At 36.6% G+C, this 13,051-nt stretch overlaps 1 protein-coding gene across 4 annotated transcripts in view; it reads left to right on the top strand.

The window, feature by feature from the left end:
• MICU1 (Mitochondrial calcium uptake 1) overlaps nt 1–13,051 on the top strand; it is a 416,685-nt gene that overhangs the window by 346,336 nt on the left and 57,298 nt on the right. For all 4 annotated transcript variants that reach the window (XM_081728782.1, XM_081728781.1, XM_081728780.1 and 1 more), the window contains exon 7: nt 3,812–3,972. In XM_081728782.1, the coding sequence (XP_081584908.1) occupies nt 3,812–3,972 (161 nt within the window). The remainder of the gene's footprint in view (nt 1–3,811; nt 3,973–13,051) is intronic.

Here is a 13,051-nt window from a genome sequence, read left to right as displayed (position 1 = left end):
TGGAGAGGGTAAATCATGGCTCTTTTTTACGCACATTTTTCGCACAACCGAATAGTAAAATAGTGTCTGTTTCGGGAAAGTGTTTATCGAAGTGACTACGGCTAAAGGTATCCTGGTCACGAAAATACGAATGGGGCCCATGAAGAAACATTCGTCAACAAATGGGTTTCGTTGGAGGTTTCCAGCAAAAGTGTAATCTGACGTGCTTTGTGGAATTCGTTGATTGACAGGCCAGAAGAACTCAACACTCCAACGTGACGTGGCCCAGAGATCAAATCTATGGCATTTATTGACAAACATGACATTCATCGCCGTCTTGGCCTACGGTGCATATATAAGGGACGCCTTGTTACAGGCCGTAAGATAAATTGCCGCAAACTGTACGAAAGAGACTTGGCGAAGTGAAAATGATTATCGAGTTTTCCCTCCAGTGCTAAGAAAGTTATTGCAGGAAATCGTGATTGGCGGTGGACACTGTTACTAGTCGGAGATACATAAAGGGGATAAAATGTGATGTGTACAAGTAACGTCATTCGCTTCCTAGTTATAGCATGTAGGGCCACTTTGGGGCCCCGTATTTCGGAAATTCCTGCGTATGGCCCCAATCGCCAAAATACGTGTCTCCTACTTTGGTCTCCCGTAACACATATCCGGACCCCAGCTAAATCGGTTGTGTACAAGTAACGTCATTCGCTTCCTAGTTATAGCATGTAGGGATACTTTGGGGCCCCGTATTTCGGAAATTTCTGCGTATGGGCTCAAACGCCAAAATACGTGTCTCCTACTTTGGTCTCTCGTAACACATATCCGGACCCCAGCCAAATCGGTTGTTTACACTTGGGACCGTTTCCTCGCAAGTATACAACATATATATGGTTATGAAATTAATAGAAACACTTAGAAACAGTGCCACTTTCCAAATTAATATGGCGGTGCATCACTTTCGCTCTCAGAATATTTCTGATGGTCGTAAATGGTATTACACCATTTTGCGTGCAATGCGTCACTCAGTTCCGTAGCAAAAATTTGTGCCCAATTCGTGTCTCCAAAACGGACCACATATGTTCAATTTTGTTCAGGTCCGAGCATTGTGGGGGGGGGGGGCAAGGGAGGTGTTTAGCTTTATTCTGATGTCCATCAAACCATGCCATAACAGCTCCAGCTCTGTGAATGTGCGCTTTATCATCCTGGAATAAGGCGTCATTGTCCGGAAACGTCATATTGACAATAGAATGCACATGGTTTCCTAATATGGTGAAACAATCACGAGCAGTGATGCGACCAGTAAGTGTCAGCACAGGACTCATTGGAAACCAGGAAATTGAAACTGACAGCATCACATAGCATCATGTTTCACTGTTGGGCGGAGACACAGGCGTGTAGTTTGAAATAAGGTAAACGGTGACTCGTCCGATTTCACACATTTCGTCATCAATGGTCCATGTTGCATCTACACGGCACGATTGGAGCCCGTATGTCAATGCCATGTAAGTTGAGGTGACCTATGATTGTCGACCGACTCAGGCTGTGGGAGATTCTGTTTGAATTTCTCTGTTAGTTGCACTGCAGTCGCACGACGGTGCTGAGTGTCAAGCCGTTTTAATGCTCAGACTTGTCACTGAGGATTTTCTTTCGACCACTGTTTCTCTTCGCCGATGTAATTTTACCGTGAGCTTTATATGCCGTCATCACCGTAGACACTGTCTCTTGCGACACATTTACAACTTTTGTCCACACCGTACAATTTGCCCCATTTGGAAATAAGAGAAGTTGCCAACTGCACACTGTCGTCCTATTGCTATTAAAAGTTTGCGAGCGCTGTACGGGAGCTTTAAAAAAAAAAAAAAAAGTTCCGCATTTTAGTGTATCGCACACAATTTCATAATATACTTTTGAATCCTAATGTTTATTATTCTAAATACAAGGTAACAGAAAAGTTCCTGCCATTTTTGACGTCCCATTAATCATGCACTCACAGAAACGAAACGAAATGACTCACGTGCATGCCAAGCGATCGGGAGTTAGTCTGACCATCAACTTCCAATAATACACGCACGTTGTGCATATACAGCAGTCATATTTCGTTCAGTGTCAAAAAGAAATGGAGGTATCGAAGCAGCTTGTTCGTGTGTGTTTGTTGTATGACTAAAGTGGGCTTGCCAGCTGCTACATCAAGTCATCGCATATGCCAGGCATTTGGGGAGAATGCCGTGAACTAAGAACCGCCAGGCATTAGTTCCAGAAATTCCGTTCGGAAGATGTGACACTTTTGGATTAACCTAGAGTGGAGGATCATTGTAAGTTGGATAACGTGACATTGAAAGTAGCCATTGAGGAGGACAGTAATCTAATGTATGATGAACTTGCAGAAATGTTCCACATTTCTCCTGAAACAGTCAGACTGGACCTGAATGGATAGGGAAATCATATAAGTTAAGCAAGTGGGTATTCCATATATTCTCGGCAGCCAACACGGAACAATGAATGACAACCTGTTTGTCCTTACTCACTCGGCACCTGAACACACTCATCTTTGATCGCTTGCTCACTGGTGACGAAAGATGGGTCCTCTATGACACTCTCAAGCGTACCAAACATTGGATGTCGCCACGTGACTCTATTCCTCACATTTCAAGACTACCTCTGCACCCACGAAAGGTTATGCTCTCTCTATGGTGGAATTGTCGGCAAGTGATGCATTATGAGCTCTTTCCAGTTGGTCAGACCATCACTGCTCGCCTCTATTCTCAGAGTTACAAAGGATGCACCGTGCATTGCGGCAGAAGGAGCCGACATTGGTAAATCGCAAAGGTGTTCCTGCACGACAATGCCATGCCATATGTGGCAAAGTGGACGCGAAAGACCCTTCAGCAACTTGGCTGGGAGACACTGTGCCATGCACCATATTCATCAGACCTTGTGCCAACAGATTACCATCTGTTTCATTCCCTCGACAACCACCTCGTGGAATCCTTCGCAAATGAGGGAGACCTGCGGAACGGACTCACGAACGTATTTGGATCCACGAAATCCGAGTTTTATCACGAGGGTGTTGTACATCTACAGGAACGTTGACAAAAAGTGTTCGATGCTGATGGAGATTACTTCGAAACCTAAAGGTACGTATCGTCCACTGTATTGCTCTTTGTTTGTCGCTGTTCTAGAACGGAAGAACTTTTTCGGTTACCTTTTAGTTTACGTAATGTCGAAGTTATACATTTTAAGTAATGCATTTTTATATATTATTATTGTATTATTTTTGTATTTAATTGTATTATGTATTGATATTATTGTATGTACTGGAGTGTGGTTCTATGTATTACTGTTGTATCATCTATTTTGAATTATACTGTATTAATATTTGTACTGACCATTCTATACCTGTTAACCCAATTTCGTGTTTAAAAATATCTTCAGAACGTTCGTAAGTCTAAGTCTAATGAAACGATTTTCGATGCTTGTTCATTAACACTTCTCCGTTTTGTGTAAGAGACCTTGCACCTCAGAAACATTTCTTTATCTCACTGATGGTTTCTGTTCATGTTCGGTACTCTTGTTGAAAGAAGTACAATTCTTTGGGTTTATTTTCTCATTCGTGCTTCTAGTAAACACAGATGTGAAAAAAAAAAGATTTCGTAGCCTAAAAATTAAAAAAAAAAGTGTTTTACAGGAGCCAGCAAAGTGATGAATTAATTTTGAACTAATCACATTAAAAAAAGATGATGATGATTTGGTAGTTTGTAGTGTGTATATGTACAATATTTTAATATCATTGTAAGTTTTCTCAAAACCCAATATTTTATCGTTTCAGCATCCAGACGGCATTTTGAAATTGCATTTAGAATGTTCGACTTGAATGGTGACGGAGATGTTGATTCAGAAGAATTTGAGAAAGTAGCTACTTTGATTCGACACCAAACAAGCATCGGCTCCAGACATCGTGATCATGCGAATACGGGAAATACATTCAAGGTAAGTGATGACATAAATCGAAAATAAATGACGGACACTTAATTCTAAAAATTTAAGACAAGTGGATGAGTAAATTACAGTAGAATCCCTCTCGTCTACCCTCGGCTGGTCCGCCACTCCGGTTGATCCGACCGTGCTCCAGCGAACTTGTCCCGATTCGTCGGTGACTCACGAGGCCCATTGTCGTGTACTGCCGTCGCGGCATTGTTGTTTACTTGCTGTTACTGCATATCCGTTTCAGTGTTCCGTCATCTTTTGTTCGTTTCTTTCATTGTGTTTTCTGTAATGTACTGTGCAGTTTCTGCTGCTTATTGTTCGTTTCTTTTTACTGTAGAGAACAATACAGTCATTTTTTAGTTAAGAAATTGTTTCTTTACTGTAAATTCATATTTTAATGTATTTTATGATAATCAGACCTCTTTTGCGTTCCGACCATACCCCCAGACCCAAAGGTGACCGATTAGAGAGGTTCTACTGTACATCTGACTGGATTTGAGAAAAACGAATGTTAAGATGATACACATTACTGAAATTAGGTTTAAATTAGATGTGTGATCCAATTCTCTCATAAAGTTATATTTTTCTGTGTATTGCTATATAGTCGATTTCTTCGAAAGTATTTCAGTAAAATTATTATCTCTTCAAGTACAAATTTATACTTAGAAATGCGCAGTGCTTTTATTACACTGGAAACGGTTTTAATACTAACTAATATCTTCATAAATCCTGACAACATATACATTTTTTCTAGTGTTATCTACCAATGGCATCAGGTATATGTGCAATTATCATAACTATTAATGTTTGTAGGTTGATAGAATCTCACCAAAAACATAAATGTTAAAAGTAAATCCAAGTTCTTGTAAACTTTTCATTTCATTCGGCCAGAAAAAGAATCGATTTCTGAAATGATGCAAAATTCTATTGAAAGTAGGAAATCCGATTATGAAATTTGCAACTTTAGTGCTGATATCAAGTTCTATATAGTATCGCTTCGAGAGGCTTTTGCCTGATGAGTTGTTCTCAGCCCTAAAGTGATGTGAAATTTTAAATCCTTTGTTTACAGGAAATATCGTACTGTATGTGTTTGTTTGCATTGGTGCTTCTGAGTGACTCATATCTATACAGTTTCATGTTTGCAGGAAGTACCCTATAAATCATTGGCGGATCTAGAAGGTAAAAACTTGGGAGGAGGGCAGCCAGGACCCAGAGTATGATAGATGTATCATGAATTTAGTATAAACTTTCAAAAACATAAATTATAGCTTAAATTATTTTTGCTTTTCAAAAACTGGGAGGTTTAGACGCTCCGGCCCCGAGCTAGATCCGCCACTTCTATAAATTCTGAATCATTGTCAATTGTGACGTAACAATATCTAATTTTTAGCCTTCTCCCTAATTTTCCTCCTTGTGTCGAGGTTGATTTCCAGTTTTCGGACTTTTTCCTTTAGTTATATCACAAATCCTACATTTCTGCTAAATTTCGAGTTTCCATGTCTACAGGTTTTGAATCGTTCTCGTAATAGCAATTTATATTTTTCCCCTTACCCCCAATTTTTTCACCTTTTAAAGGAAAAAGTTCCAGTTTTCGGACTTTTTCCTTAGCTTGTGTATCTAGACTATGAGTTTTTAGTCAAGTAACGTACCTATGTGTAAAGTTTGCCCTTGCCCCTTTATTTTCCTCCTTGGGGAGGGGGGATTCTCAATTTACGAAATTTGTCCTGTACGTGTAAGTTTCAAGTTTCTATAACTACAGAAAGTGCCCTTCAGATTTTGATGAGGCAATGAGTGAGTGCTTCTGAAGATTTTCAAGTCATTATAATACTCAATATTAATTTAGCATCTCTCCAAGGTTTTTAACTTTGTTTTTTATCATACGACTGAAAAATTGGTTCCGAAGTTGTAAAATTTTCAAACGGCCTCCATTTTGAAACTATATGATAGATCGGATTCGATATTTGTAATATGAATAAACTGACTAAATTTGGTTTCTATCCATTCAGTTTTAGGGAGGTGCCCACTATATACAAGAAATAAACTACTATTATAAAAATAGATATACATCGTGAGATTTCTGCAATAGGTATATTAAAAATACCACACAAGCTTATTACAAACCAAAAATTACAAGGGGATCGCTGGCAAGAGGATGTAATAAAATGGGGTCATGATAGGAATTCGGTTGAGAACCACTGATATATAGAAACCACACAAACTTCTAAACCTAGGATACCGAAAGCAAACAAAATCCAATATGAAGAAAGCAGCAAAGACTCCCACAAACAAAAGTAAAAAGTCTATTGAATCGCTATATTTAATATAAATCCACAAAATCTAGGCCCTAAGGAGAGAAATCAATTCCAGAATATCTAATGTGCCTGTTACCATCTAAAATTTAACTCTCAAAATCATTTTCCAAAAATAAGGACAAATTACAATTTCTTGATGGATTTCGAGTGTCAGACTTCGGTCTGGATACGCAATGGAACACGAATGACTATTTCAAGTGCAATTCTTTGAAGACATAATGAGGAACATGTATGCGTTAAATTGTACTGAACAACAGCGAACAATTGCAAATCATACCGAAAAAATCAAGAACATAATATACCACTCAACGCGATCTAAGCTGATAAAGTAGATATACACATAGAGGACCATGACATACTGCCCAATGAGATAAGCCGTAGAGAACTAACTGAGGTACTCAAAAGGAAAAGATGCACTGCCCCAGGCTCAGACAAATCACTATCATACAGAAAGAAATCACCTGAAAATTTTACCCACAGACTTACAGAACTCTACAATGCAAGCTTGAGAACAGGATACATACCTTCATCCTGGAAACAGACACGCAGCATTTTTTTCCTCAAACCTGGAAAACTTCCCAACCAATCGAAAAGTTACATCACTTTAACAGCTACATTCTGGAAACTACTGGAAAAAAATATGGTAAACAGGATACATGAATATATGAAGTGCTGTGGACAACTGAAAAAATCAAGCAGGTTTCACACCTACGCACAACACCATACAACACATCATCAGAATATACCATGAAGCCCAAATTGCCATGAAAATGAGACAAACTAGGAGCCCATTTGTTTGACTTAAGCAATGCATTTGATATCGTTTGGCATGAGGGATTAATTCACAAACTTGCCAACCTCAATCTTCCGACTACAATTATCAGGTGATTTATTTAGTCTTAATACAGAGAGAAACCAGACTAAAATTCAACGAAGAAATATCAAACGCAATCCCTATTCATAGGACACATTTCTGGCAAACTCAGCAGAATACTTGCCTTGTTAGACATAGTCTAAAGTTATTCATAAATATCCAGCCAACATTCGATCATTACTCAAATCAGTGAAAGACGACCTTCACTTCCACACTCCTATTGTATATATTATATCATAGTGGACGTACAATAGAACAACGATGCAAAGAACGTAGAATTGATTTTATAAATACCACCATAGTGGTCGAGTACAGCAATTTTTGGGACAGAATAGTCATCATATATACATGCCCACATCTCCGGTCTCAGCATATTGCAAGTGCTGCACGGACCGAGAGAAGGAAGCAGCAGTTCACGCGACCGCGGGAGAATTATCTGCTACAGCGTACAGAAGCAGTGCGAGTATAAGGAAGCAAGCAGCAGCAATATTAATGACCGCACTATGTCCGCGTAAGATTCTTAAATCGCAAAAAAAAATTGACTGTTACAATTGACTAAGAAAAGGCTAAGGATTCGTGCCGCTGTTAATAAGAGTAGTGTCATCCGGCTGTTATTATAACCATCTTATAAGAGAGATTTCCCTCCCCGACAGTATTGACGTTAAACAAACCGAACGGAGAGATTAACTATTTGCTCCCCTGTCCCTCTTGAGTAACCGATCTTAGAGTAGGCACTCTTGCGTATAGAGGCCTTGCCGACAGTCGAAGAACAAGTAGGTTGAGCTTTTCGCAACGGGACCACACACCTACAACATCGTAGCTCACTGGAAGCAGGGCGACAAAGTGTTAAGGGGCTTTTTAGGTCCACGTAGGAATTTTAAAAAAGAAGAAATATGAAAACGCCACGTAACACAAGGAGTAGAAGCCTTCTAAGCTAAAACAGACAAGAGATGTTACACGTAGAAGACCAACCAATATATAGAGGAAAACAAAGAAGGCCTTTCCAGCTATCGCCAGAGAAGTAGATCACTCTTGAAAGGGTGGAACCTTCTTTCCAGCTGCGGGATCACCTAACTCCGTCTATAGCTATTCTGATGCCGCCAAATCACCTACACTGCGGGATCGAAGCAACTGCTCACTTACTAGTAAACAAAGAGATACTCAAAAATGGCTGAGAAAGACTGGTGCTACACAGATATGCACATAAAACCACTTTCACGAAGATTGCATAACCAAGACGAAAGCCAAGGAAAGGATACATGTAAAGATGAACAGGAAGCAAACAGACAGAAAGGGAAAGAAAACCACGCTATAGAGAGAAACGAGTGCTATCTATTCTTATAACTACATATCATATTCAGAAAAAAACTCAACAATCGACAGACAATAATGGTCACAAAGAGAAATAATAAAAAAAATAAAATAAATAAATAAATAAATAAATAAATAAAAATCAGTGGTCATTTTAACGCAGACTCACAGAAGACATGGCCACTGGCCCTAAAAAGAGCGATTACGCAACGACTTGCCAACATAAAAGTGACTATATATCACCTAAACCGCAACAATAGAGTGAAAATAATCTTTGAAAGTGATAAGGAAAGAGAAGACTTCTAGACGGCTTTCAAACAACAGATTTTGGAAAACATGCACAATGGAACACAAACGACCATGTAAAACTCCGACAACTCCGTCAAACAGCCACAAACGGAGGGGTGACATCCAGAAGTCCTAAAAGGCAGAAGTCCTAAAAATATAGGCACTAGACCTAAATTTTAGGACTTCTGCAGTTTAGGACTTCTGCCGTTTAGGACTTGTGCCGCGATATGATTTTTAGGACTTCCGCCTTTTAGGTCTTGTGCCGTTTAGGTCTTGTGCCTTTTTCATTCACTTTCTTTAGTTCTGAAATTCGCCACCACCACACGAAATTCCGACGATGCAGCAACTAGTTGGCAATAATGTTACGAACGTAGCTAATTCCAACAGTAACAGCTATATTTGTACTACTAAGATTATTATTATCACTATCTGTTCTGCACTTATACACGAATTACATGATACAACCTATTTCATTTTAAGAATTAATTACATAATTAGTTAAGAAATTCGTTTCTTTCGAATGGCGATACGAGAATCCCAAGACAAATTCCTAAAACAAAAATAAATAAATAAAAAATAAAAAAAGTTTAAAAAGCATATTTTACCAGACTTCTGAAACTAAGCAAACATTCAGAATTGCAATATATACTGTGCGGAGCGTATTTTATTAAGAGTAGGACAAAAATCCACCAAAGTTTACTTAATTAGGACAAAACTCACTAGACATTTCACGAGTGAACATTAAATACCAACTGTATATCGTACATAAAGAAAGCAGTAAATTTAAAGTTGAACAAAGAACATTTATTATGCAATACAGTGGGTGATATTCATAAGTTCTAAACGGCACAAGTCCTAAAAATATAGGCACTAGACCTAAATTTTAGGTCCTGTGCCATTTTTGAAGAAATTACTACATAGTCATTTAGGGGGTAGCCTGCAAATTTTTCTAGGGGAGCAGGCTTTTTATATATTAAAAGGAAATCAGAAGTTTATTTCCAGATTACGAAAGCTTCAATAAGACAAAAAATTTATACATATTACACATGTACATAAATACATAATATTATATTTTCAGTTAGTTCCTTTTTGAAACCTGGACCTTGACAGAGAGTAAATTTAAAACCACAGCTTGTGGGAAATGTACGAATAAGTTAGTTATAAGAAATCGGAAACTGTTCATGGAAGTCCATTTGTTTGACTGTATTTATCTTCCGTACTCTTATATAAAAGAGTAAAGATGAGTGATTTTTTGGGCATACTACTACAAGTAGAGTCATTAAATTTTAATTATAAAATATAATTTTCTTATGAAAGTAGGACATAAGAAAGAATTTTTCGAAATAAGTATCGTAAAAAGGGTGGGGCAAGATTTTTTTAAAGGGTAGTGTATCTCGCAAGTTTCTGAAGCTAGTAAAATGAAACTTGGCATATAAACTTTCCTGTTTAAAAAAAAACTGAAAATTGAACACATAAAAGGGAAGGAGCAAAGGGAGCACTTTTTTTATGTTCGAATTCCTCATTACTTACTCAGAAAATATGTAAATAAATTAAGGAAGGATTTGTTTAAGTTAGATGCGTGAAACTCGGTACTTGAACTTTTAACTAAAAGTAATAAAATACTATATGTTTCAGCGTCTTGAAAATTACACTTCTAAGGGGAAGGAGGGTCAATTTCTATAATATTAAAATATCCCACTGCTTATGAGATTTGGGCAGAAAACTCTTTTCCTTTAGGCCTCGGTTCATCAGTTAAGCAAACGAGAGTACAAAGTGGCTGATTAATTAGGTTCTTTTAATTATTTTAACACGTTGACGTAGTTTAATTCTTTTAAAACTGTATTCTTTCACATTCTATTATAAACATCCTTCATTTGCTGTAATTATTAAACAGGTTTAATAAACATAAAACAGACTAACCCCCGGTCCCGGCCAGGAATGTGTTTTTGATGTTAAGCCATCATTTGCCGTCCGTAACATAACCTTTGATTTTAACTTCACGTACTATCAAGACTCAAGTCTCAGAAATGTAGCATATATGAAATATACTACTACTTCTTCTACTACTACTACTACTACTACTACTACTACTACTACTACTACTACTACTACTACTACTACTACTACTACTATAATAATAATAATAATAATAATACTATTACTACTACTACTACTACTACTACTACTACTATAATAATAATACTACTACTACTATTACTACTACTACTACTACTACTACTACTAATAATAATAATAATAATAATAATAATAATAATAATAATAATAATAATAATATGTACTTCTGAAATACGTATGTATCTATGTGTTATTAATTCTTTCGTAATCTTGAAAGAAACTTTTGATTTGTTTTTAGTTTGTAAAAATCAAGGCCCTCTAGAATAAATTGCTGGCTACTCCCTGAATGACTATGTATTGGTTTCTGTACACGTATTGTGTTATCACTTACTAGTCTAGTGTTATTTGTAGAACAAGACAATATTTCTTGACTTGGAATATTACTAGTTTGGTGTGGTAGTACAGTGATAGAATGTGACCTGTAATTTAATTTTCCTGTAGGGTATGCTACCAGTATCTGCAATGCAACAAACTGTATATGCTTCTTCTTCCTAACAAGGCTGGGCGATAAGCCCCTGCAATTCCATTACAAATAAGGACGAAATTATTTTATAAACTACTTGGTAAACCTTTGTTAATATAACGCTATTAGTTCTTACAACCTTTTGTTAATCTTATTTAACAATTGCAAAATGGAATAAGAGAGAAAATAAGGTATACATACAACAAAAGGGAATCTGTAGGTCACTACTGCGTATCTCCTAAACCAGGGTCAAACTCTGTGTGTCACAAAAGTTAGTTTAACAGAGTTTAAAATAATATATATTTTGTTTGACTTACAAAAATAATCGTATTAGCAAAATGATTTGAAATAACACGCCAGGCATAAGATAAGCCTTGGGCTATATCGCCTAGAACTGTTTTAAAAGTGAATCGATCATTTATGCATTAAATTTCATGACTGGCTACTTACACGTTTCGGCCTCGTATTGGAAGTCAGCTTCTCGTGTTCTTTCCATATCCCACGATAACTGTTTTAATTGCACACTAATTATAGGCACTACAATTCGACACTTATAGCGGTCATTTTCGATCATTTTATACATCGTCCTTTCCTTCCCCCAAGTTGCAATGCTGAATTAGAATTTAAGCTTCATCGGAAATGTCAGTGTTCATCTCAGCAACCCCGGAAACTATGGGTTCGACACTAAGATCGATAATTTTTAATATATATCCGCACTTCCTTCCTCCACGTTGCACCTTCAAAGTGGAATGATGAAACCATCTCAGGCCCGAACCTTATCTATGTTGAAAGTTTTTGTCGAGATCAGTCTGGTGGTTCAAGTGTTGTTAAGTTACAAATATAGTTACTCTCATTTATATATATATATATATATATATATATATAGTTACATTCTTTCATTTCTAGTCTAGTTAGTTACATTTTAGTATATTTTCATTTATATATATATATTTATAAAAATCTCAGCTATTGCTTCTGCACTATTTCAATGGTTCGTACTTTAATACATCCCTTCCTCAACCATGGTTGCGGAATTGATTAAACGTAATGTTCTTGTATTAAATAAATTTATTTTAAATATATCTTTCTCATTAATTTCAATTAAGTTGCTTTTCAAAGATTCTCTAAAATTTCAGTGATGCACTATGGACTATAAGGCATTAACTTATATGGCCGCCCTGCTACAAACTACAGACTTAAATATTCGATAAAGCATTTCAGTAGTAAGTAGTTGGCACAATACCAATATGAACGTATTTAATTCCAACGGTAACAACTATGTTAGTAACACTAAAATTATTATTAATAATGATAACGAGTAAGTAGTAGTTAATTACGAGTATGACAATTATTTGCTACAGAAAGACTTCTGTACAAGAAATATATGTGTAAAAATAATTTACTTCAAAACAACACAAGAAAAGCAAAATTTATGACGTACATAACTAAAACACAATACTATTTTACTAATATGAGGTCAATGGTGTCGAAATAGAGAAAAACAGACATTATGAAAGATCTGGGAATCACATTTGGTAGGAAGTTAAAATTTTGTCAACATAGAAATATTCACGGAAAGAGCAAGAAAGGACAATAGGCTTAATTTATTTATTTATTTATTTATTATTTCAGAACGATAGAATAACTTGTAATAACTAAGGTTCTGTAATATGAAACAGTATATCTAAAACTTTGACT

The sequence above is a fragment of the Thermobia domestica genome, chromosome 10 (assembly GCF_964235325.1).
Source record: "Thermobia domestica chromosome 10, izTheDome1.hap1.1, whole genome shotgun sequence".
NCBI classification, from domain to species: Eukaryota; Metazoa; Arthropoda; class Insecta; order Zygentoma; family Lepismatidae; genus Thermobia; species Thermobia domestica.
Note: the sequence above shows the minus strand (reverse complement) of the source record. Positions and strands in the feature narration are given on the sequence as shown.